The sequence below is a fragment of the Corvus kubaryi genome, unplaced genomic scaffold, assembly GCF_017639235.1.
Source record: "Corvus kubaryi isolate FWS band 111438036 unplaced genomic scaffold, C.kubaryi_AGA036_p1.0 split1-37173, whole genome shotgun sequence".
NCBI classification, from domain to species: Eukaryota; Metazoa; Chordata; class Aves; order Passeriformes; family Corvidae; genus Corvus; species Corvus kubaryi.
This window is the reverse complement of record NW_024582074.1, coordinates 296,839-323,866: the sequence shown is the minus strand read 5'-3', so window position 1 is coordinate 323,866 and position 27,028 is coordinate 296,839. Positions and strand designations below refer to the sequence as shown.

At 45.8% G+C, this 27,028-nt stretch overlaps 2 protein-coding genes across 7 annotated transcripts in view; one reads left to right on the top strand and one right to left on the bottom strand.

Moving 5' to 3' along the window:
* The window catches only part of BICDL1 (BICD family like cargo adaptor 1), a 46,185-nt gene extending 39,501 nt beyond the window's left edge, over window positions 1-6,684 (top strand). For 5 of the 6 annotated variants that reach the window (XM_042053906.1, XM_042053908.1, XM_042053905.1 and 2 more), the window contains 2 exons: window positions 2,661-2,781; window positions 6,213-6,684. In XM_042053906.1, the coding sequence (XP_041909840.1) occupies window positions 2,661-2,781; window positions 6,213-6,413 (322 nt within the window). In that variant the 3' untranslated portion in view covers window positions 6,414-6,684. Of the gene's footprint in view, window positions 1-2,660; window positions 2,782-3,637; window positions 3,747-6,212 lie in introns of all 6 variants that reach the window. The other variant, XR_006020641.1, reaches the window with a different exon arrangement.
* A 4,886-nt stretch (window positions 6,685-11,570) lies between these two features.
* Window positions 11,571-25,978, bottom strand: RAB35 (RAB35, member RAS oncogene family). The gene is made up of 6 exons (XM_042053911.1): window positions 25,806-25,978; window positions 22,206-22,256; window positions 21,328-21,451; window positions 14,570-14,694; window positions 14,359-14,483; window positions 11,571-13,833 (listed from the first exon to the last, which is right to left on the bottom strand). The coding sequence occupies exons 1-6, from the start codon at window positions 25,975-25,977 to the stop codon at window positions 13,705-13,707; spliced, it is 726 nt and encodes a 241-aa protein (XP_041909845.1). The 5' UTR covers window position 25,978; the 3' UTR covers window positions 11,571-13,704.
* Window positions 25,979-27,028: the final 1,050 nt, after the last annotated feature.

The following is a 27,028-nucleotide window of genomic DNA, read 5'->3' as shown; positions in this document are numbered from 1 at the left end:
TCCTTGGGCTTGCCAAAATGCCCTGAGCACTCCTTGCCCAGAGGAGAGGGACAGACACCTTTACCTCTCTGTGCTCTGCTAGAAAGGGTTCATCTGATAATCCCTTCAACAAGCAGGTGGGCCAGGACACCACCAGTCCAGCTTCTTAGGGAAAAGTCTAATACTCAAGCCCTGGGCAAGAGGAGGAGCAGGAGATGGTTGCACCTCTGAGAGCGCAGGACCTAAAGCAACCTGCATCATCCTTTTTTATAAGTGGCTCGATCGTCAGTGCTGCCCTTGCCAGGAGAGCTGGCTACCAAATTCCCATTGCTGTCCTCTGTAACACCTCCATCTGTTGGCAAGGATCAGGAGCATCCCAGCTGTCTGCCGGGCACAGGGAGGTAGTTCTGACATTCCCGGTGCATGTGGGTTGCTGGCTCTGCCGTGGCTATGGCAACACTACCGCTGCGATCAATCCCCTGGAAACATTCAACCAGCAGTAGGGAAGCGTCGCGACAAAAGGCTGCTTCCGGTGCCCAAACCACAGCCGGGAGTGGAAGGGCACAGCTTTTCCAGTTCACTTTGACCCTGCTGGACCAAGCACCAATATTGGGGGCTGGCTGTCCTGCAGCACAGGAGCCCCGGGAATGGGGCACAGGCGAGGGGGATTAAGGAGCAGAAAGTGGCATCAAGTGAAAGCAGACAAGAGCATCCTGTCACTGGAAGTGAAAACACTCTTCCCAGACCACGTGGGCTGGTCACTGCCTGGAGAGGCTTGTGATTTTCTTCCCACCTCACACCCGATGGGTTAAGTCGCTTTTGTTGAACCCATCCCCCCAAAAATCCCTAATTCTGAACAGAAAAAAAAAAAAATTGCTGCCCCAGGTAGACATCTGGTGTGCAAAATTTTTGCTTGAAGCTGAAGTTTGGCAACAGGGGAAGCAATAGGAAAATAGGATCCTTTCAGAGGAAGTGTTAAGCAACCAGTACCTGGAATATAAACACAAATTCCCAAATTGCTCTTCTGCAGGGGAACACAAGGGAGCTATCAAGAGACAAGGAATTAGCTACAGTTAATAAGATGCAATTATTTCTCTCGAAAGTGTGTGCAAGGAAAGATGGTTCCCAGCAAGTCATGTTACAGTTTCCTATCACACAGCAGTTAATTGAAAACCTAAGCTATGTACTCACCTGGTGTGGTCCCAGCATGGTGAGCAGCATTTCCCAGCTTCAGCAGCTTAGGAAATTGCTCCATCCTGAAGGACAATTCCTCTCCACAAGCAAGGAACAGCTGGAACATCTCAGCCACTGAGCACTTGGGGCTCCTTGGGTAACCTTGTCCATGGCATCACATGCCCAATGGCCACCAAATGTCTGGGAAGAAATGCAGCAGAGGTGTTCCCAAGGGCTGGGTCAACTACACTGAAATTGGGAGTGTAGGTTACGGGTTTCGGGGTTCAGTCGGGACCGGGCGGACGTAGACGGATGGTGACGAGAGATCTCTATAGGCAGGTCTTGGGACACAGTCGGTTTATTGTAAAGGGTGTGGGTATTGGGGCACTGCTCAGAGCTGCTAGACTCAGCTCTGAGCAGGCCCAAGAGAGTAAGCAGGTGAGAGAGAGAGAGAGGGTGTAAGAGCAAGAGTGGAAGTAAGAGTAGAAGTGGAAGAGAGGAATAGAGAAGTGGAGAGAGAATCAGAATCAGAATGTCTGAAGTCCTGGTTACAATACAATAAATCATCTTCTGTACTGAATATTCTAATTGTCACTAACCAATCTAATACAAGATACAAATCCTATAGCATTTACATACAGCCTATAAGAGTTCTTATATTACCATAGAGTGTTACATCTTAACTTCTAAAAACTACTCTTTGGACCCCTTCTGCTGAGCTAGTAGGGTCTGCTCTGACCCTTGGACCTGCCTGCAAGCAGAGGGTATTGTTTCATCAAGAGGGGATTACTTCAGTGGCCATACCATTGTTTTCTAGTTGTTCAGTAACTAAGACCTGGTATTTCAAAAGTGGCTTTCATTTCGATGTTGCCTGTAGTTTTCATATTCCCAAAATCTTTTGTCAGGCAATCATATTTCCAAGGTTTTCCTGTTTCATCCTCCCCAACAGGGAGCTTTTCTTAAAGCCTGACATTTAATTCAAACAATTTTAATAGTTTGTCATTCTTAAAAAGTATATGCTGTGCTAAGCTCTCTTCTTTAATTTCTTCCTTCAATCCAAGTCCCAAGTGAAAGCACTCTTAAAGAGGTTTTTTTATTTGTTTGTTTTATATTGCAATTTATTGATCAAGTGATCAGACACAGGTCATTTGATTTTTAGTGCGTACCATTTGTATTCTCTGTGCCTGTAAACAGAAGAAAAAAAATATTTTTATTGGCAAATCTTGCACGTTATCTAGGCACACTATTATCTTTTACAGCTGTGTATGTGATTTTCTTTCAGTATTCTTCACAGTGTGCTTATGAGAAATCTGCTGGTTTTAAAGTAATGATGTCAAAAGTTCTATCCTACTCTTCAGATTAATAGCTTGTCCAGAATACAACAGAAATGAACACCTTAGGATGTGGCAACTTAACAGTGAAAGACATAAATTTTAGACTTGTTTAGATATGCTTAACTCTTTGTTTAAAAAGAAAAGAGTGCCATGCCCCAATTTCTGTCCCCGCAGGAAGAACGCGGTGGAGGTGGAGCTGACCAAGTGCAAGATTGATATGATGTCCCTCAACAGCCAGCTCCTGGACGCCATCCAGCAGAAGGTGAACCTCTCGCAGCAGCTGGAGGCCTGGCAGGTGAGCACCTCGGCAGGGCAGGGGCTGTGGGGGAGTGTGCCCCCCTTCCTGTGGGTTTGTCATGTTCTCTGCCTGAGCATCCATGGATCGGGTGTTTGGAGGTGCTTGGTTTTGGCTCTGCAGGAGCCAATGATGCCGTGGGGCCCAGGGGGTGAGCTGCCCTCCCTGCTCCAAGCCTTTTGGCTGTGAGCTGTTAATTCTACAGCTCTACAGCTCTTAATACTCATTTAAAATGGAGAAGCAGACTGTGCCTTCTGGCAGAATGGGAAATGTGCACATTGCTCTGCCCTGGGGTGGGGAGGGGTCCATGCAGGAGGTGTCCCTAGGCAGGCACACCTTGGGTATGTGTGGGCACAGCATGTCCATGCATTTCCGTGACGGAGCAGAAAGGCAGGAGAATGAGGTTGTGCTGATTGTTGCTGCACTGTTTTCATCAACTCCAAAGATCCATCAAGAAGGAGAAACTAAAATCCCAGTTCTTCACCAAGGTAAAGGAAACAAAGCCATGGCAGTTCCACAGCTGCCCTGGAGATGCTCTGCATGGGGTCAGTGGGGAAAACCATGTGAAGGTAGAGAGCCCTTGAGGGTAGACCTCTCCCAGCTGCCTCCTCCCAGAACCAGCACCAAGGGAGGGCTACTTCAACAGCAAATAAAGCAAACTCAAGAGAAAAGGTCTGTGCCATTTATAGTGATTTGTTGCAGACCATGCAAGACCCCAGCTCTACTAACAGCCAGCCTGACCAGTAGAAACCTTTCCCATACAACCTCGCTCCTGTTTCAACTCCACTGTGTTTTCGTTTCTCTCTCTCTTTTTTTTCCCCCTTTCCTTTTCTTCTTTTCTTTTTCCTGCTTACAGTTTGCTTCCTCAGGGCTTTTTACTATCTGGCTCCTTTGGTTTCTGATCTAGTGGCCTTTCTCAGTTCCTGTACCAACAGCTTTAGTCGTACACCCCTCCTGCCTTTGAGGTGAGCTCCCCATTACCCACCATCCCCTCTCCATCTGCTGCCACCATCACCCACATCCTTCTCTGCCCTCATCATCATCTGGCAAGAGGGGCCAGTGGGGGTCTCCATCACCCACCAATATTCCACACACAGCCCCCATCCCAGCACCAGGGGCAGCATCCTGCACCCCATGGTGAGGCTTTACCAGGGCACCACGGGGAAAGCCAGGCTGATGTGCACGTATTATTAACCCTCTATATCCACATATTTAGTATCTGGAAAGCTTCTTGAAAGACAAACTGGGATTTTACTTCTCAGCCTCATTGTCTAGTAAGTGACACTCAATGCTCTTCATAGGAGCTGTCTGGAGCCAAGTTCAGTCTGAACAGGTGGCATAAAGTGAGACCTACTAGTGCTAGAATAAACCCAGCTTAGGGGTTAAGAACAGGTCCTATCGCAGTAACACAGCAACCCCAGACCTGCTCCCATCAGCTCTCTGAGCTGAGGCTCAGGCTCACTTCATGGCAGTAAGTTGTCTCCAACATACTGACCTGAGGTGTTAGTACACAGCAGCAAAATAGTTTCCAACCACCTCATGTCCCCTCAACAGCAGCTCAGCCACAGAAGCACAAAACAAGTTGGGTGATTTATGTATTTTGGGGACTGTTTTGCAGAGGGGTTTGCAGAAAGTGTCTGATAAAATAGGATAAGAGTCTCTGCTTTAGCTGGGCATAATTGGAGGCTTTAATCTGGTAGCATTTTGCTCTTGCACGCTTCTAGTCTGCATTTCATCAAGGGCCATCAACAAGATTATAGTGTTCTCTAAGGACATAATCATACAGGCTATAGAATAGGACTCAAGCAAAAAACCCTCTACATCCAAGTGCTTTGCTCTCTGACTCTCACATCTGACAGACAGGGACCGAATGCAGTGCACTCTCAATAGTGCATACTGTATTTATATATATATAATATTTTTGTGTGTGTATATATAAAAATATAAATCATTCTTGTCCCTTATTGTATGGTTGATCAAGGACACAGATCTGCCATGTAGGAGCCTGGGTACCTACTTCATTTAGCAGAAGAGGTACCTTCAAAATCCAAGTGCTGTACAGTTTCATGTGGCAGCTTCAGCTCTGGAAACTTGTGTCACTGATATTTCATACTGATGTTCACCTCAACCTCTTCAACTCTCCCTCAGCCTTTCCTCTCTCCAGCCCTGCTCTAAAAAGACCCAAAGCTTCCCTAGTCTGTGTAGCTCTGCACCCTCCAGTTCCCCCAGGGGAAGTCCCCATACTAAATTGAGGTCCAGGTCATGGCTATGAATCCTTTTCCCTCCATAAAATGCTGCAACAAGAGATTAGCCATTATTAAGTTTCCAGTCCCAGCTGGCTGATTTGATTTGCAATACAGAGCATCTGGGGCACCTGCTGGGCGATGGCAGCACCTTCCCTTCAGTCCTGGGGCTGCCTTGACAGGCTGCCCCTCACCAGGTGCTGAATGGACAGCACTTCCACCACTCCAGCCCATCCAGAGTATCCTTGTTCTCACCTGACAGTGTCCTCAGCCTTAATGAGAGACCAAACAGCTGGAGAGCAGTTGATTCCTCCTGTGAGGCTAGTTTGTGTACATACGTTTTCACTAAGCTGTAGTTTAAATATGCAATTGTAGGAGAAGCAATGGATCTGTAAAATCTGTAAAATTGATAGCCAGGTTTTCAAGGAACATGTTAACACGTCATTAGTGACAACAGAACTGGGTAATTATTTTGTATAAAGCAGCTTCACTGTGGTGCAAACGTGGACAAAATCAGAGCGTTTCTGGTACATCTGAAAAGCCACAGTTCATGTTGAGCTGTCAGTCAGAGCTCCCCCCACTGGTATGGTGGCTCTAGGGAAAGGAGGGGTCTAAGGGACGAGCTCAGTTCTGTTTGGTGAGTCTGGTGCAAAGCCCAGGAGAGATCTGGTGGGCCCACACCTTCCCCAGCCCCTCGGCGCCTTCCCCAAAGAAGCCCCAGTGATAGTGGCTATGCAGCAGCTCTGCCACCCCTACCTGTCCACTTGGTGTGTACACAGACCTGCTCAGCACAGACGTCCATCCTTCTTCTGGCCTTTGCTTTCAGCTGCATTTGTTCTTCTTAATTATTTCTCCCCCAAAGGGGCCATCTGCAAGCTGCAGACAGCAGAGAAACAAAGCTTAGGGGTGGCACAGAGTCCCAAGCAGGGACAGTGTTCCTGTGCGAGACCACCTGAGCAATTTATCCCTCAGAATTGTGTGATTGATCTTCCTCGCTCCCTGAAAAGCCTCATGGCAGCAAGCACAGCTGAGCCTGCTGTCAAGTGGGGACACAGACCCATCCCCACTCCTGTCATGCCTGCTCCATCTCATCACTGCACATTTCATACCCATTTCAGCCACCCCTGGTGCAAGATCCCGTTAAGCATCAGCTGCCACTAATGCCCCTGTCCTCTCCCTCTGCTGCAGGATGACATGCACAGGGTCATTGACCAGCAGCTGATGGACAAACACCCGAAGGAATGGAGCCAGCTTGCTTATTCCTTCTCCAGTAGCTCCGGCGCCAAGCGGAGTGCCAGGCCCTCCCCTGCGTTCAGGCCGGAGCAGCAGGGGGATGAGCCCATTGGGGCCGAAGGAAACCGTCTCTTCTCCTTTTTCAAGAAAAATTAATTTGAAAAAGAGAAAACTCTCCAACAATTCCTGCTTCAAGATGGGGAGTGGGGCACCTGCCCAGCTTGCTGATGGACCCAAGTCTGATCCACTGAGTAAAAAAGAAGGGGGCAAAGGAGTTAACCCTTGAGACTCTGCACTATTTACATGGCACCTGGTCTGAACCAAATGTTTACATGAATTGGAGATTTGCAAATTGACAATGTGATTCTAATAGAAAGAAACTTTTCTTATTCTATAAGTGAAGTGATAAACTTCAGGGTATAATTTAGGCGCTTTTACACAGTCCAGTTTCTGCTGTGAAGAATACTCTGATTGTCTTTAAAGCATTCTTATGCTGGAGAAGGAAATAAGCAGCCCCAAGACAGAGTGGTGCAGGGGATTGAGAACTGCTGTCACAGCGAGCACAGGGGGAAGAAGAGGACTGAATGCAAGAGGACAGAGGGGAGTCATTTGTACCACCCTGGAAGCTGTGACATCCTTCATCCATCCCACTGAGACTGGAGTCACTCTGGCCCCAGCATTACCATGTTTTGACAAATGTAGCTTTCTCTGTGGTGGAAGTTGAGCCCTTGCTGGAGATCCTGCCTGGGCACCATCTCCCCTGGAGCTCTGTGTGGCTGTTCACCCTCACTGGGATCCAGGCTCCTCGCAGCTCAGGGCAGGGGACAGATAGCTGGTGTCACTGTCTTCTCCAGCTCCCTCCTGTTACAGAGGTAAGAGTTGCAGGCTGTAGCTACACAGATTTCTCCCCAGGAGACTGACCATGTACAGACAGGGTAAAAGTTGTGCATGTTCAGTCCTGGGGCACCTGCTGTTCCTCCAATGGCCAAAAGTAGTCTGGGAGCTTCAGCAAGTCACACACCTCTCCCCAAAGCCATACACATCTCCCAAACGGAGTAAGAAAAGTGTCATTTTAACTGGCTAGGCCCCCAAAAGCCTAACTAATAATTCACTGAAAGCCTCACAAGGATGTCAGTCAGTCTTTGACACTGGGTTGGCAGACTCGATCCTCAGAAAGCACACTGCATCTGCCTTCACTGGAGCCAAAGGCCATCAGGGTCTCTACAAAGCTCTGGAAAGCCTGCAGGTTACCCTGCCCTATGCAGTAACATTGGCTATAGCCTGACAGAAAGGAGTATTTGTCCCTGCTTGTCAATCAGTTACTACTCAGCCCTTTGGTGAGCAGGTAGCCAAAGCTCCTTTTGATCAAAGATGATCAGAGCCTGCTTTGCATGACTTGATCATCAAAAAGGAACGTGGCTTTTTTGGTTTATGCACACAGCAGTGCTGGAAATCCTGCAATACTCAAGTAGAGACCTTCCCTCTGCACTGGATGGGCTCTTTATAGCTCTTCATCAGTCTACTACTATCATAAGCCAGTGAGGAGCACCAGGCTCAGTTCAGAGATGTCCTGCTGTTGTCATGCAATTTTCACACATTCTCCCAGCTCATAATACCCACAGGCCCCAGTTTGTTTCCTGCTGCTTTAAAGAGGCCACCACCTGCACTGTCCCACAGCAGACAGAGCTGGGTGCACCTTCAGCTCTGCCCTGCTCAGCAACTTTGGTGCTAACACACCATCCCACAGGGAGCTGCTTATCTCTGCTTACTACTTACAGGAACAAGCTTTCTGCTAGAATAGGTACCAAACACCTTCTAAGCAGCAGGTAGGAGGCTGGTGGCTTGGGTTTTACCTGTGGGATAGAACATCCATAATACCTCAGTACAAATATCCTTTCTGCCTACAAAGATTTGAGCATTCCCATATTTCCTTGTTAGCATGAAACAACCGCACTGGTATGAAATCATATTGCACTAAGGCAGCTCTGTGTTGCAAGGAGCAGAGTGCTCTGGGATTGGCAATGATGGTAAAGAGCTGAGTGGTAAAACCCATTACATGAAAGCAATGAACCCTGGATTGCAGAGCCTGCTTCAGGAAATAATTGGGCAAAGCCCCACCAATACAGCTTGATGCTTATGGGGAAAGATGCTCACAGGCAGGGAAGGAAACTGAACCTTGGCCTCTCCTTTCTAGGCAATGTTCAGCTGTTGAGTATCTGCTTGTACCCACTTGTGCAGGCAAGGGGGAGGGCTGCAGTGCAGTGCCATGTGCTCTCAGGATGACAAGTCCTCATCCTCCTGTCCTGCCTGTATTGTGACTCTGGACAGGGCAGGGACATGAGGCACATGCTCAGCATCTCCTGCTGCCAGAACTCAGTCACACCCAGATGCATTACCCTTTGATACCTGCAAAATGAGGCATGGCTTTGTGATGCCAGTGACACCTGTGAACACTGAGAACGATGCTCCATCGCAGGAGAGCTGTGAACATCTTGGTCCTCAGGGACCCTTCTGCTGTCAGTTGTCATTTCTCAGACCCCACCAACTCTTATTCAAGCCACATGCCCAGCAGTTGTGTGGGACTCTACCCCAGTGAGGACGAATGGATGGATGGATGCAATCCTAAGGCAAGGGCCTTAAGTTATCCCATGAAGATACAGTAATGAGATGAAGAAAGGTACCTTCTGCTACATGTTTGCTGAGGAAAGTGACTCATTCAATTGCAGGGGTAGGCACAGCACATGTCTTCATTTAAGGAGAATCCTTAATCCCATTGCAATTTAATTTATTGAACAAGAGTGATGGAAGAGATTGCAAGAGGAAAGTCAGCGCGTTCTAAGGTGCCAGTTGGGCATGGTTTCTTTAAACAATCCCCTTAATCCTAAAGACTTAGTTGCACTACTAAACCCAGAGATACAAGAGAACTGGGTGTAATGAACTGGAAAACACACCAAAGGAGACCTCCTTGTGCTGAGCTGCTACTCCAGAGGAACAGAAACTGCCTTAACATAGCAGCTAGGTTTTGTCTTTCTGTCTTTGGAAACCTCACCTGTGCAATCCTTCACACTCATTTGTCATGTTGTGTTTTAACAAGGTCCCCACTACTTCACCCTGTGCTGTCATTAATACACTCACCTCCATCCTGTCATGTCCAGGAGCCTGGAATCAGCCTTGCAGTGCTGGTTAGAAGACACTTAACTTGTGGTACTTGACTCTTCCAGGACACACACTGTGTAAAGGAAACATCGGCTCCCAGGGATGAGATGGAGGAAGCACATAAATCTAGCAGGTACTTGGGATCCCAAAGGAGATTTAAAGAGTGGGATCAGCAGCTCTAAACACAACCCTCAGCCTTGCTTTTGAGATAATGGTAAATAAAACAGTAGTGCTGCACAGTCACTGTTCAAATATTACACAGAGAAGAGATGCCTGCTGAGATTAATGTTATAAAGGACTTTCCACAGCTGAGTAACAGGTGACCGTTTGGGCAAATGTTTGTTATTCCAGCCTGAGGGAAAAGGGATCAGTCTCCCCTTCCTAAACTCTGGAAGGGAAGCAGCTGTAAACAAGGAACAAATGTAAATGAAAGGCAAGTCACTAGCACTTTATCTTCATACAAACTTAGATCAGCAACTTGCCATGGAGATGATGAACAGTAAATCAAGAAGTTAATGACAAGAATCATTTTGCAGAGAGAGCAGGAAGTAAGGCTGCAGGCAGGGCCACATGCACTTGTCCTACTTAGAATGGTAAATTCCAGATATGCCTCTCCATCAGGCAAATTCTCTACTCCCCACTCAGCTATAAAAAGCAAAATTGTTTGAACCGAAAAGCCAGGAAAGGAAGTGTCTGGGTGCTGCAGCAATGATTCCCTTGGATTGAGAGGGAAAAAGCACACAGCAGGGAGAAGCAGAAAGAATGTACGTATAGATATGTACATATACCACAGTGCTGTAATTTTTGTATGTAGCAGTCATGTAAATAAATGTATGGTTTTTATAAGATACATATAAAAATCTATAAAGGCATATTTTTAGTAAAAACAATGCTCTACTTCTTTTGTAAATAGTTCTCTTCAGAATAAAACAGATCATTTATACTATACTGCCTCAGCTCTCACCACTTTACTGTGCCCAGCTGCAACACAAGCTCATTTTTTGAACTGTAATTTAACACCCAAACAGCATCTTTGATGCTGCATTGTCTCATGAAATTCAGCCCCTGTGTGTGTTTAAGAGAGAGGGGGCCAGGGCAAAAACATAAGAAATGCTTGTATCTGTTGGTGCACAGGAGAACATAAAGGTGGGTAAATTATCTCACCTTCCAGCCATTTGTGTCCTTTACTGGCTGTTGTATGGAGGCAGATTCAAACTGGAGCAAGTTTAGACACAAAACACAGACAGTGACACACCCACAGCTGGCAGCAGCTGCAGCTCAGACCATCCACAGGTCCCCAGGATTCCCCTCTACCTACTCCTACCTGAAGGGTGCAGATGGCGCAAAGGCACCTTCCCAGAGCAGGTTTCCATCACACTCCCCAGGAGCAGCCTGGGCAGCAGGGCAAGGGGATGCTGAGGGCACAGCCACAGCTGCAGTTCCTGCACACATTAATTAAACACACATTCATTTCCTGGGAAAGTGAGGAGAGACTCCAGATGCTTTTTAGTCACCTTGGAAGGAGGAGCTTTCAAAGCTCACTCAATACTTTCTGTTGAGAAGACAAAAGATTACAGCACAATCACAGGCACCTCACTTCACACAGAAATAAGTTACCTGTTCCACCTTGCTCTTTCATTCAAACTAAAACAGCGACTAAACATTTGACAGCATTAATTATGGTTTTCTTAATATCCCCTCTCAGGAAATAACCCTTTTACAAATGGCAGCAGAGCTCACGTCTTGGCTTGCCACCCTCCACCTCCAGGTGCTGGACAGCAGAGGAAACAGAGCCTCAAAAAAAGATTTGGCAGCTTGTAAGCTTTATTTTTAGTTTTTAAAAATTATTTAAAAAGCATAATTAGAAACTTTCATTACAGAAATAATCCTGGAAAACCAGTTAGACATTCCATTGCTCAACATTTAGGAAGCTTCACATCAGCACCACTAGAGACACAGTCCCCACCCCTTCCAATTGAACAGTGATGGCAAGAGCAGAGGTAACTGCTCTTCTATGGCCAGCTCTGGGGAAAAAAAAAAAAGAAATTCCCACTTTAAGCCAGGAAGCAGGACCTGGATTGATAGAATTCCAACCACAGCCACAAAAACCTAGACTCAAAGAGGACCAATTTTTCCATATAAGAGAACACTCCAGGCTTGGGTGCACCATTTCCTCATTTTATTGCATCATTTCCAGTAAATTCAGACATGTTCTTTGCTTCTGCCTACATGAAGTTACTCCCTCCTAAATCTGCACACATGCTACCAACAAGAGTCCTAAAGTAACACAGCTGGGCCCCTTAATCAGCAGGGGGTAGCTCCCTACAGGAGCATTCCAGGGACTGACCCAGCCCCTCTCCAGTGTGGACCACATTCCACACTGGAGAGCAGACAGGATGGACTGGTGTGATCTAAGCCACCACTTTCCACAGCCACTCAAGTCTTACAATTACCAGAGCTCACTCCAGCAGCATCATCCCAGCTCACTCAAATTCTTGGGTTACCAATGCAAGCAAGATATGTGAAGAAAAGAAATGGGTGAAGGCAGCTGGATATATATCCCCAGCACCTGAACCGATTAAAAAACCCATGTGTTACACATTCATTGTTTGCACTTCAGAAACAGTCTTTGAAGTGATTTGATTGTGATGTGATTGTATGATCAAGGCTCTTACCACAACTCGAAAAATCTAAAAAAATGCAGGCAAAGTAAGTGACTAAAATTTAGCCTCTCTGGGGGAAGGGTGAGGAAGGGAGAGAAGTGGGCTGATTCCAAGCTCGTGGACATGGGTGAATCACATCCTACCAAACTAAGGCCAGCAATTCCATAGGGCCACTTACTGGCACATGGAGTACGTCCACCTTCAAGGCTTTAAAAGAAGTCATACCCTCCATGCCTTTTAAGGAAAAATTATTTTTTTAATATTATTTAGGCAATAATTCAGGTGCTGAGCATGTCCTTTCAGCCCAGACGTTTGATATTTTAGTTATGCACACATACACTCTTTACCTTTAACTACATCTATTCAGGCTGAGGAAGTGAGCCCTTGTTTTCCCAGAAAGGCTGACAAGGGCCAAGAAAATGTTGCTGAGCACAGCAAGCCTGGTTTGTTTCCAAGTGTGATCCTCCACCACCACAAAATCCAAGCAAGCAAGCTTCCCATTTCTTTGCATTGAACAGCAGTCCTCTTTCCTAACAGAAGAATCCTGGGAATGATCCTGCAGTTTTCATATTCAGACATCAAGAAGAAGAGCTGGATTTTTTTCATGCCTTTTCTCTCTCAAAAACAAAAGCTTTGCCACCAAAACTCACATTCAAGTTCAGATTGCCTATCTGTGGACAGGGCAACAAGAAGATTGGGGTTTTTGGCAGAATCACATGATTTTTGTTCTCAAAACAAATGGACCCTCACTTAGGACACTGGCAGAACCAGAAGCAGAGGTCAAAGTAGTTAAACTTTGCTTTAAAAAAACAAAAAAGGTTTTATCCAAACAAATTCCACTTCTGCAGGTCAGTTTGTTTTCCAGTATCTTGACACAAACTACAGGAGAGCACAGGTATAGGTGGGCTGCAGGACAAGGAGGTGAAACCCAAGGATCCAGCCACAAATCTGGATGACAGCAAGCTGAAATTCCAGGCCCCAGCAGCAGCACCAGCTACCAGCCCAGGGGCTGGTGAAGTGAAACCCCAGGCTCCAGCAGCGACACCTGCAGTCCTGGTACCTAGAAAAACACAGCCTGAGCCCCAGTAAAAGCCTGGGACTTCAGGAGAAGCCAGGGACCCCAGGGGCACCAGGTGCCAGCCTGGAGCCCAACAGAAATGCAGCTGGAGACCCCAAGAAGCAGTCACTGCCAGCCTGGGGCCAACTCAAATTAAGAACTTTTTACCTTTTTCTTTAAAAAGATGAACTCTGCAGTTCATGATTGGTTGACATTAAGAAGGCAGAAGCCAAAGCGACAACAGGGAGGCAAGGCTGGTTAAAGCAATATACATTATATACAAACTCTTGGGTTAATTAGTCCACTTGGTAGGCAGCGTCCTTCTTGTCTACAAGGCGCACTGGAATGAGCAGGGGAGGAGGGGGGGGCAAGATTCCATCCAATACCTTCTTGGCACTGCAGTGGTAAGGTGCCAGCGCCTCTTGATAGAAAACATGGAGAAAAAATAATCTTTAAATAACGGCACAAAACTGAGAAAGTCCTCCCAAAGCCTGCCCCAGTGGAGTTGCCAGAGTCTAGCTGGAGGGGCTGATCTGTTTGAGAGCAGAGTCTCTGCAGCAGGGAAGGTGCATTAGCAGCACCGCTTCTTCCTTTTACTGTTCTTCGTTAGCTTCACCACATCGTTCTGTTGCTGCTGTTGCTGCTTTGCTAAGTTTTCTTTCTTTGCTCGCAGGACAAGCTCTGTAATGCAATTAAACATCTGCAAGAGAAACAAGCACATTCAGACCACCCCAGAACTCAGGCTGGCTCCTGTGGGGTGCTGCTCCTTGGAAGCCACTCCCCTTTTCTACATGTTTCAATAATGCTTCGGAGACCTTCCCCAGCCCACTATGGCCCGAGTGGAAATCCAATACCTTTTCCCAACCTACTCCCAAACTAAATAGTACCTCTGTCCCTTTTTCCAAACCAGTAAATAAAACCAGGGTAGTTTGGCAACTGAGGCCAGGAGTGCAGCATGAGCAGTCATACCTCCTACAAGCATTCTCAAATCTTTCCTAATACGTGAGCACTGTAAAGCTACTGAAAGTGCAGCATGGGCTCCTTCATTTCGCTTCTCCAACTCTTCCAAAAACAGTGGAATGTCTCTTTATGACATTTTACCTACTACTTGCAACTCGTACAAGCACTTTGTCTTTCTTCGTCAATGGGAAGAATGGAATCTTTATTTCCTCCCTCACAATTATCCCCAAATTACTTATCTCTACTCTTCTGAATATTCTATTACCTCTTCCACATTAATATTTTCTTTGGCGCTGGTCTCAAACAACTGGATCTCCATCTGCCCAGCAAATTTATAGGCATCTTCTGTTTCTACCACTTTTCGGTCTGGGTCATCATTCTTATTCCCCACTAAAAAAGGAAAGAGAAGAAAGGTCAGTTTGGTATTTCATCGGGACAGCCCACTAAATAAGATGCTGAAATCCCTAATTACCTACCTAGTATCCTGCAGACATCATCACAATTTTGATTAATTTCATGCAACCACCGTTTTACATTCACAAAAGATTCTGCACTCGTTACGTCATAGACAACAATGACCCCATGTGTTCCTCTGTAATACCTGTGGGGCACAAAAGTACAGCAAATGTTAACTCAAGGTATCTCCTTCCCAGCTCTTGCTCTTCCACTTAGCTTCTACAGGAGTCACAAAAAATCCTCAGGTGATGGTAATCAAGTGCCCCTATTTTCTTTCTCTTGAGACTCATGTAGCTCTTTTATAACAGCTTAATCCCAGGCTACTCCTCTAAAGCTACAGAGCTCCCTGCTCATTCAGTCTATACAAATAGGTTTCAAAGTCCGAAGACTTCTAAAATCTTCCTTGTTCAGGCTGTCAAGACCTTCAAGATGAATACTGTCTTCCAGCTACAGGACCAAAGGCAGTGGTACCCCTAGCACGTCCTCAGAACTGGCTGTGATGTGGACCTTGGGGCTGCATAAGCCACATCAGGTTTTTAGAGTAATTCTGTTATCTGTGAATGATCACATACAGACTAAAATTTCAGCAGATCTCCAAATATACTCAACCCTCCGTCACAGTTCTCTTGAGCTCTCAAAAATTTCTGTCTTGTTGAGCGACTGTGTTCTGATCACACCTTCCTACTCAACAGATCTACTCCATATGTGCATTCAATACACTCTGCTACCTTTAGCCATTAATAATAAGTTTTATTTCAGTTTATTGCCATTAGTCTTGGGCAACTGGCACCTTTAAAAGATGCACAAGTCTGATATGCAAGAAAAATATCTGAATTCAGGTTCCAACATTATCACCTGCACAAAGCTACCAAAGACAGACAGTATGTGCGCCATGAGAATGCTATATAAAAAACCAGCAAGTTCTACCTTCTCAGTCTTCAGCCCCAATCACAAGGCTACCAGGTATGTTCCCTATTGCAAATTAGGCAGCTGTGACCCAAAAAAACCCCAAACATAATTGAAACAGAAAACAGTTAACAGCGAGGATCCATTTTTTATAGTAGGTGTAGCTTTATTCTTTTCCTTTCATCCTCTTCTCTTTCTTCTGATCAATATTAAAATTTTTAGTAAAACAAATTCAAGAAGCCAGCATACAAAGTTGATGGTTTTCCCTTAAATTGTGACAGCATTCCTAGACCTTGCTCTCTTACCACAAGCACTTCTTGCAGTACATCCACTGCACTTCAGAGATGTCCACTGTAACCATTCTGCTCCTTTTTGGTTATTCCAACTCAGCAAACACACCTTTGAACTTCAAAGCCTTTGAATGTAACCCAAACACATTTTTGAGAAGATCTCAAAGCTTCAGCTCACTTTGCTACTGAAGTGCTCGAGCAAGTTACTGTCTCTTCGCACCTCCAGCCTCATCGACCTTCTACAGAAGAAGCCACCTGCGTTTATACACCATCAGACAGACTTCCAGAGAGGCACAGATCACTTCCAGAGTCACACATATTCCTCTCCTGATCCCCCTGCAGCCACAGTCCTGGGGTATCAGTGCTCCTCCATGATGCTCTGTAGAACAGTCCGCTGCTCCTACTGCTTGTCTGGGCATTTGCAGAAGACACTCAAATATTTCTCCCATGCCATGTTTTACCAGTGATTTATGCTGTACATTCACTTCCCTTGGCAGGAACTAACTCAGGTAAGAATTACTTATTCCCAGCCCGTAAGAGATCATGCACTTCGAAATGTTCTAGTCCATTCACAGTCAGTTCTAACAGCTTCAAAACTTCCTACAGCACTGCATTTGTGCTTTACTTCATTACAACTCAATTTTAATTTGTAACTTGGATCCTTTAGAGGGAGAAATACTCCATGGCCTGAATCCACGTCGCAAAAATAACCCATCCTCTCCTGACACCAACATGTCCTGCACACTGGTTTTGATGAACCCTGTTTTGTGTGATAACATCAGAAAGGGAAAGATTCCCAATCCTACCAATACACTGGATTTCTCCACAGCTAAACAATAAACCAATTATCTTCAAGCTCTCCCCCCCCCATCATCACCTAATAGTCTTTTAATTCAGCAGCCCTCAGGCTGACCTACCACTTCCTCCCTAACACTAAGGATTGCATTTGCCAAGACAACCCTCAGCCCTTAGAGAAGTGCAGTGGTTCAGCTGCACCTATGCTGAGCTGCTTCATTCTGTTGTGCACACCACTGAGTCCAGCCTGGCATCCCTGTCATCCCAAGCAGGGGGCCCAGCAGAGTATCCTGCTGCTCCTACCTTGTCCATACACCTAGATTTTCTTCTAAGCAAAGCATATGATGTCAGGGAAAACAGGCAGCCTGCACGTACCGATCCCACTCCTGACACATCGTCAGCACAGTCAGACTGTGCTCCTGGAATGAGGACTGTGGGCTGGACCCTGCAGCAGAGACCACCACAGCAATGGGAACCCAGCAGGAGCTTGGAGCTCCTGCCACTGATATTGCCAACCACCTCATCAGAAATATCTTCCTTTGTGCAAGACAGCAAGCCCTGATTCCTGCTGAGTTCCTACCAGCATACACAGCTTCTATTTTTGGAAGGGAAAATTGTCTGGCACGTCATTCTAGAAAGGTTGCTGACCTCTCATCTACACTGAAATGTCATTTTCTCCATTGGCTGTCATTACCAAGACAGAGAAGCCTGAGAGATAAGACCATGACTACCTGTTATTCTCTAACTCTTATGTCCCACAGCACACATTTTTTCTCAAAAAGCTGGTCATGCTATTTTCTATCAGTTGTTAGATACGGCTCTTCATCCTAGATAACATTTTAGTCTTAACAAGTGCAGCAAAGTTTCTCCAATCCCAAATGCAGGACAGTACTAGAAAACAAAATCTGATTTATCCTATCCCATACTTCAACTTCCAGAATGATGCAGTGCAGAATTGCTTTTATAACAAGTTGTGGGCTTTGGCAAGTAGGGAACAGATGGGGCTTTTGGCATTCAGGGAGGAGTAGGTGTAAATTTTGTGCTTTTGGCAACCAGGAGGTAGTTGAGACTTTGACACAAGGGAAAGAATGTCTTATCTCCTTCCCATCCACATTTTTGGGAAGATGGAGACCACAGAAATGAGAGCAGAAGAGACCTGATGTCCTCAGTCTGAGGCTCCCAGTTACAGACTGACTGATGCTGGCTGTCATCTGTGTGGTGGGTATGCTCTGCCATGTACTCTGCAAACCCCCAAAGCCAGCATCTGCTGGTAGAAGTACCTCAGTGAAATAACAGAAAAAAATGTTCTAGACCAGTTAGTCATGTTAAGGGTATCCATGAAAGTATCCTCCTGAGGTCAAAGACAACCAAACCTGACCTGTGTATGCCCTTGGCTGCTTGGTAATAGCCAACAATCTCCCATATAGTTTGAAGAGTTCCCTAGATATAGAGGCTTTACATTTAGCTTTGGTGTGGAAAAGGCTTAAGAAAGCCAACATTTACGTTGAAATAAACACCTTATTGCTTGTTCTACTATTAGAATTAAATTGGGGGTTACCCAAACTCAACATGTCCTTCAGCCACCTGCATCCTCCCTCATGTCCCTGAACACGGCCTTGGTAAACACAAGGGAACATTTGCCATTCATTGGGGCATTCCCTACTGCAAGATATCAGTGGGAAAGTTTTCATATTCCCTCTAGCAATTGCTTCCCAATATTAACATCTGGAGTTAAAACAACCAGTTTCTTGGAGCACAGCAGTAGCTAAGTCAGATTTCAGAGAGACACTGTGTCAGTCCAGTAGGACCCATATGTTGCTGTTTTCAGGAAAACATGTTAATTGCCAAATGTGAAAGACAGGTCACTGGTTTACTCCAGCTTCTTTGTTCATATTTCACTACTTTGTAGCACACATTTCCTTCATTGTTTCATTCATCTAGAATTCTAACAATTTCCAGAGACTTCTAATAATCTGGTTTCATACTCATCTTTCAGGTTGTTGGAAGCACATCTATTGTCAGACAGACTAGTCTTTTAACCACTAGTCTTTTAGTCATATCTGCTTTACAAGACACAGCAATTCTATCATCTCGAAAATTTTATCCCTCTCTTGAACATGCCATTCCACAGGAAACCATGGCAGAAGATCCCTCTGCTATCACTCCTGAGCTGGCATCTGACAACTATTATATAACGCTTGAATCCTAAACCCACAGTCCTGAATTAGGACAAAGTAGTCCTGTCTACAGGGGACTGGCTGTTCATGCATTTTAAGTATTCCTGCTAATACAGCTGCATCCTGGCATGCTAAATCCCTGGTGAATTTAAATAAAATTTAATCTGGATGACATTCCATGGCAACCAAATTCACACAGATCAGCCTCTCCTCCCAGAAGGCACCAGCTATCCCAGTATTTCCACATTTAAAAGACAATAAAACTAGCTGCCTTTATACTTCCTAGTCCACAATTCTGATCTAGATTCATTTTCTTGAGCTTCTGTAGAGTACTCCAGATCAACTTGATTTCTGTTCCTTAACACTTTTATTCTGCTCTTCAGCTTCTGACTGTAGCTACAGTCAAGTGAAATCAAACTAGTACAACCTTTTAATGTTTCCCAATTTTCCACTATTAACTTCCTACCACCTCTACCATTTTGCAGTTCTAAGTCCACACAGCAGCAGTTCCAACCTATTACTGTAATTACCAGATAGGCTCTAATTTCAAGCTTTCTTGCCAGCCTTGGCTCAACATCAATCTGAACTCTGCCTTTCACTGTAAAGGGACTCCCTGACCTACTGTAATACTGAAGGAACACCTTTTATGTTCTTAACTTCAGTCTAAACCTCAATCTAGTCAAAGACTAGGCAGACTACTACAATCTGTTGACAGGGCACTCACACTCCACCCATGATTTGACAGCCAAGCTCTTTTGTAAGAAAAAACAAGGTTACTTGATTTGTCACTCAGTTTACGATAAATAAATCGGTTACAGTACTTTGTCAATAAATGAAAAAAAACCAACCCAGCCAGAACCATTTCTAAAATCCAACTCTTGTTATCTCCTGGTTTTATAGGTGATATGATTAGGAACAGTAGAGAGGCACAGCCAGCCAACTTAGCAAGAGGAGCCCTTGTCTCAACGTAAACAGCATTCCCAAACCGTTTTCCTCAACAATTCAAATGCACTTAGATACATGAACTTCTTTTCTTAGAATTGCACAAAATGCAAATCTTTTTCCCTGACCATGGAGGATTGTGTAACTACCAGAGCTAAGGCAGAAACCTCGAAACTTTAGCTCCCCCCAAAGTAAAATACACCTCACTTGAGTAAAAAAGCTATGCAAAAGGAAGTGGCAGCAGAGTTCCAACAGGTCATGGCACAAATGCCTCAAACTGTTTCAGCTTATCTATTTTAAATGTTAATCAAGAAAAGAATTTACATTCTTGCAAAGTCCAATCTGTAGCTATTCCCACTGACAGAAGGAATCCTCCTTTGCTGGTATTCCCTGCTCAATGCTGGATACACCATGGCTTTCTAAGCTAGCTGGCATCAGCCTCACGACCCAATGCTCATTACCGAGCTCCAAGTCGCCTCAGGGAATATGCAAACAGGAAGGCCATTTGCTGACTCAGCAGTAATCAGGGCACTCTGACTAGCCTGTCACAGCTGACAGGGGCTGCAGCACTGCACGGCTGCCTCCCCCTCACCACTTCCTTCCCAAAGCTGCCTGCAGCACTGAAACAAGAAGTGATGTCCCACGAAGGAACCCTACAAGAGGCAACTGAGTTTTTTTTCAAGCTAAACACTTAAGAACAATGGAAGTAATCCAGTAATATCCGCATAGGAGCGCAGAGGAAAGGGGCAGTGCACACATCACGTTAAACTTGGCCATTTCTAGTGCTTCAGCTATAACACAGATGTAACCAATCTCATTATTTTCAGGTCTCAGTAACTTAATTCATCAGCTGAAAATTATCCTCCTCTCAAACAAGAACTAAAGGAGAAGTGAGTCATGAAAGACCAAGTAAAACACATGGGTCTTTCAAGAATTACTATTTTAGTTAATACCCAAGGAAACAAAAGTTCCATTTCCAAGTGTACTTTTCCCTCTTCCCCAGTAAGCGGTCCACCTTTACTGCAGTCAGTTTACAAACACATTTTATTCTTAGTTCCCACCACTGCAGCTCTGGGTGTGGTTTCTTCAGGAACAGGAAAAGCTCTGCACATGCTGTTCAAAAGGACAATGAGCTTGAATCTGATTCCAACCAAGGAAAAGGTTAATATCATGTAGGCATCTACTTCAGCATAACTCCACACAAAGATAGCTACTAAAGCATTTGTCCTAAAGAAAAACCAAGGATCAGAAATCCTACTCTTTGATCTCCAAGCTGTTCATTAGTTATACGACACTGACAGAGGGTTTGCACTCCGTGCTTCTGCAGTGCATTCAATCAGAGGATGAACTTGGACAGGCACAGAGACAAGTTTTCTACTACATTCAGTCTAATAATTCCAGTTCTACCATTTGGAAACCAGCAGCAGGGAAATAAGACAAAGCCACCAGGGTTTTGGTGGAGGGTGGAGGAACTTTGAAATCCCAGTTCCAAACCTTACCAGAGTATCACCACCATGGTCGGTTCTGAAACAGCTGAGAGAAGTTTCACTGTACAGACCACACAGCTATCATTAGTTATCTACTGCAACACTTAAATATCTAAACCCCAACTCTGGACTACGAGATCCAGACCCAAAGCTGCACAGCACAAAGCCCAGTGTTACTCACGTTGACGTAATAGTCCGGAAGCGTTCTTGGCCAGCTGTGTCCCAGATCTGGAGTTTCACCTTCTCTCCATTGATCTCAACTGTTCGGATTTTAAAATCCACTCCAATGGTGGTAATGTAGCTGCCTGGAGGGAAAGTGTGGGTAAGTGAGAACCTAAGTGTTGTTTATTTTGAATGTCCCAAAGCACACTGCTTGAACACTAGTTGGCAGCAGCTCTCAGACTGGACAGAACAAGGTTCCCCATATCTGCTTACTGTTTAAAATGCCTTATATCATGCTGATCTGCATATTTTTATCTGCAGCTAACAGCTTTTTTTCCTAGCCATAAAACCACTTCTCCCATGCCACCCCTAAAATTAAAAGCTCAGTGTTACAACATAAAATTACTATTTTTCAACCACAATGATAAAGAGTATGCACCCAAATAGCTCAAGAAATAGACAGCAACTATGAGAGCATTTCATTTGTGAAAATTTTGAGATAACACTTTGCTTTAAATGCTTGTACAAACACTTACTTTGAATACAGTCTGTTCTAAGACTTTCCTCCCAATAAACTGGTTATATCACAAATGTAAGTGGTTTACCACAATAATCAATCTAAATCCCAAATGGCCAATAGGAAGTCTGCAGAGAGTACAGCATAACCTAAACCACCTAAGCTGTTTCTGGAACCACCTCAGTATTTCAATACTCAGGGGCTTCCAACTGCAAGTGAAGATCAGACAGGATGGCCCGTACAGGCTTACACCAAGAGATGCAAAGTTTAAAGCACAACGTATTCCCAGCTATCAGTGGGCAAGCACAGATTCCTCACCAACCAGCAGCACTGGAGCAAACCTGGAGCATTTCACTTATTTAAGGAAACAAACCACTCACCTGAGAAGGTATTATCTGCAAAACGCAACAGCAAACTGCTCTTGCCCACACCTACGACAAACAAACACAGCAAATCTTTGAATACAGTCATCTTGGGGGTCAGGGAACATAAGAGTGTTTTACCCATCCACTGCATAAAGATCAGCAGATCATATGGTACCATCCACCTTGACTGTTCATCTCAGCATCCTCCTTGGAGATTTGACCAAGCACAGTCACCCCAAGACTTAGGATGCTTCTAGTAGCAGCGCAGGGAGGTGGGAGTTGTCCCCCCTCTCCTCTAGCCCTCAGCACACCCTCAAACTGCAGCTTCTGAACTGTGGTCAAGAGGTCAGAGAAGAATAATACCTAAAAGCAAATTTACAATCAGGAGGCTAGGGGAAGAGCCAAAGCTGAGCGTGTCCTGTGAATTAACAAGTGCTCAGAACATAGCTCTGAATTCAGCACTCTATTGAATTCCACTTGCACATCATGTGTAACATCAATAACACCACTGCCTGCCTCCCATTCTGTGAGGAATTTGGACTGCTCTGACAATCGGACCAGGGCTCGGTACTACAAAGCTCACATTAGCATGGCCACAGACTAATGGAAGCCTAAACCAAACAGGAACTGGGAATCACTGCCATCCAAAACAGCCTTGTTCCACATCTAACAGGAAGGACACATACCTTTCTGAAGCTGTACCTATTGCCAAAATGTTCAATGAAACATTTTTCTAAGTGTTTTGAGTAGCACTTCATCCAGGTTTTCCATAATTGATTGTTTGCACCCTGATCACACCCTGTTGCAGGGAAGCATTTATCCGAACACCCCCACATTGTTATCTCTGCACAACATCTCTGCTGTTAGTAACCCTTCCTCCCCAAAATAAACCTGCTATGGCATGAATAGGAAATTCAACTTCACCGGGGTAATTATCTATTAAATCTTTTCAGGTAGAAGTTATTCAAAGTTATTCGTTTGATGATGTATAACTTGCAAGTTTTTCTTAATAGAAGACCTATGCCAAGGCTGTGCAGAACTCCAGCTGCTGGCATGTGACAACAGCTACCAACAAAAAGTAAAAACCAAGCTAAAAATCTGCATGATTGCAGTGAACCAGGTATCATTTGCAAAGAGTTCAAATCACCAGCCATCTGGAGAAGCCATGCTCATTCCTCATTACTGACAAGCTAAGGAGGAAAAGAGGAAAGAAACTGAAAAACACAAAGTTACAGCATACATATAATCAATACCTCTGAGCTCAAAAAAGGTAGTAGAGCAATTCCTGTACTTAAACAGAGGACTGGTTATTTAGCAAGAGTTAAAGCTCTGCAAATACCGGTCAACTAAGAAAAAATAAGAACGTTTCAGCAGCAAGTGCTATACTTCTTGACCAAGCAGCCTTGGCCTTCAGCTTAGTGAAAGGCAAGAAGGTGCCGGAACCTGCAGACTTGTCAGACCACACCACCATCTCCAAGCGTCAGCCATCCCTGGGCAGTGCTGCAGAACTGCACATCACACTGCTCTCTGTCACACTGCCCTCCACTGCACAAGCTGCACAGCTCCCAGCACGCTGGCAGCTTCTAGAGAGAAGAAGCCTCCCAAACTCAGGAAGTTCTACATGCTCCCTGTGACAACGATCTGACTAAACAAACACTGCCTCTGACCCACACTGTTCACACATAGAGAAACCACACTCTTGGTGACCCCACACTTCCCACACAGAGATATTTGAAGATCTGAAGAGAAGGCTCACAGGGCCCTCAGCTTGTTGAAGACAGCAAAATGAAACAAAACAAAGAAAAGGCCTATTGACTTTGCACAATTAAAAATGAAAGCAAATGTTAGTGTCAGACAAGTTTCTAAGACTCATATCTTACTGAACAGTAGAATGAATTAAAGAAGCAGATGCAAAGCACAGATCTTCTGTATTATTTTTAAATACCTGGCACAGCTGAAATCACCAGCAGCTTTTCAAGATAACCTGCTCTAAAAACACACAAACCTACTACCCTCTTGACAGATTTGCATACAGGGGAAAGCAGATGAGACAGAACTATCCTATCCAGTAACAGTCTACTTCCTATTGCAGAGAATAAATGTTAATAAACAAGGCAAGCAAACTGTTTTGTGAAAGCACAGACAAAGCCTTCCTGTTGGGGTTAGCAAAAACAAAACCAAAGAAAAATCTATACTCAAACTTCATCATGAGATTTAATTACAGCAGAGAACCACAGGCATCCTGACAATTCTCACAACACTCCTTTACTGGATATATCTATATATAGGGATTTTGCTCAAGAAGACCTAAGAAAATTTATTTAATTGTTTAAAATGAGGAGAAGTCTTCCTCAGAGTTTTCATCACCCTCTTTCTCTTCCCTGAACAGTTTTGGAACTCATCAGCAAGCAACAGAGTTTCTGCTCTACTCAGAATGCAGCATTTAGTTGTAATAATCCACAGGCTCCCAGAACTGGATGGGGTTTAAGCTGTTCTGAAGCTGTTGTCCTGTCTCCCTCCTTAGATCCCTTCATGCAGGCACAGTTTAGTATAGAATAAAACATTTTTTACATGAAGCTAAAGCTTCTGAAGGTGACAACTGCCAAGATCGTGCAACATTGCACTTTCATCCAAGAGCTGTGCCTCGCTGCATGCCGGGACCTGCCGCCCGAAGGACCACACCTCTGTTAAAAGAAGAAGGTGGATGCACCCTTCTCCAGTTTATGGAAATTCAACTGTAAGCTGCTGTAAGCACACTAAGCTGCGCCAAAGGCAGAAATCTTCCCAGTCCCAATTCTTATGTATTCAGACCAAAGCACCAAACACTGGCACAGTTCACATGCTCAGCCCTCCAGAAGTTTCTGAGGCTGCTGCAGAAGTATTTAAAGGTCTATTTTCAAAAAATTCAAACTACACCTTTAGATAGTTACATCCTATAATATAAGGATATACTGTATCCTTATACTATAAAAGTACACAAGGCTACCAGCTCTTCCAGGATTTACTAAAAAAAAAAGATGAACTCTACAACTGAGACTTCAGGCTGAAGCATAGAAAAAGTCTTAAGGGATAATTAAGATAATAACGACTGTTAAAACGTACTAGTTGCCACACTGGTAGTCCTTAGGGCAGTCAGCCCTTCCCATCGATCCCTAAACTGCCTCTCAGAGGGGAAGGGAATCCCCTCCTCATCCCAGCAAGAGATTAGTGGGCGCCGTCAAAACATGCGCTCGCCAAGGTTGATGCCGGCAGCACTGCCGGTGCTGTCTTGACTTCTACGTGTCTAATCTGCCTTTTCTCAAACCCAGCCAAGCTATTTACCATAATATCCTGTGGCAGCCAGTTCCGCAGGTTTATCAGATAAAACCTCACGAAGCCCAAGCGAACGCGCCCCGCCATTCACACACAGCGCGAGGGTCCCGGCTCAGTCCCGCGCCGCGGCACCGGCAGCACAAGGCCGCGGGTGCCCCGGGCGGAGGAGGAGGCCGCCCCTCCCCGACACCCCCGCGCCGCCCGCCCCGGCCCCGCCACAGCACTCCAGCCCCTCACGGCCCAAGGGGCGGCCACCCCGCCAGCGGCCTACCCACGCCCCCGGGCCGCGCCGCCCGCGCTCACCGCTGTCGCCGATGATGAGCAGCTTGAAGAGGTGGTCGTAGTCCCGGGCCATGGCCGGGGCGCGGCCGCGGGCGGCAGAGCGGGCGGGGGAAGCAGGGGGCGGCGGCGGCTCCAGCCGGAGCCACTTCCCGGACAAATAGCCGGAACTGACAACGGCGCCGCCGCCGCGCATGCGCAGGGCCGCCACCAGGAGCCGCCAGCTGCTTCTCCGCGCCTGCGCCGGCTCCGCCCCACCCCACGCCGCGTCTGCGCGGGAAAACGGCCGCGCCCTCGCGCGCCCCGTGCGGCCGCGCCTGCGCGTGAAGGGGTGACGGTTGAGGCGTCCGGGGCACGCCGACGGCCATAGCCGGAGCGTGAGGGACCCGCCGTCCTCCGCCGCCCGTGTCCCGCTTCCCTTCGACGGGGACCTTGTCTTGCCCCTGTGCCGAGCCGCCGAGAGACTTTCGTCAGGCGCCAGTGTGTCCCCCTCTCGTTCCCGTAGGTTCTCGTGTAAGGACACGGCAGAAACGACGCTGCCTCCAGGAAAGCATCAAAGGCGCGAAGGAGCCCTAGGACTCCCAGCTCTGCTCTAAAGGAACGATTTGTGTACGTACAGGAACAGTTCCCATCGGAGCCCCACCCGCAGGTGAGGAGCCCCACAGCAGCGATATGAAATGCCCAAGTGTGTTTCACAGGCCTGTCAAGTCAGGCCAGCCGGAAATTAAATTCCTCAGTGTTTTAATCCAGAGATATGCCTGTGTATGGCTCAGGAAGGGCCTTGACCTCACGCCCATCAGCAGCTGTGCTTGCATCATCCCCAACCCACATCTGCAGTTCAGAAGCACTTTCACAGTCGTCCCAACAGCTTGTGTGATTTTGTTACCAGTTGCACAGACACTGACTACACAAATTCTGCAAGACTGTGGTCACTTTTTAGGCGATAGCCACTTCTAGTGGGGACACAGCACAAGAAAAGTGCTGGGTTTTTGCTTTGATTAATTGTTCTACAAAAAACTATTCTTACTGGTACTTGAACTCCTGAGATCAAATTGAATTATTTAATTAAACCTATCACACTAACAAGTATTGTCATTGAGATGGGAAGAGGTATATTAGCACTAAAGAACTTGGATTGTTATAGACTATAACTGAGTCTGTGTTAGGAAGAAATTGTCCCCTGTGAGGGTGGTGAGGCCCTGGCACAGATTGCCCAGAAAAGCTGTGGCTGCCCCATCCCTGGCTGG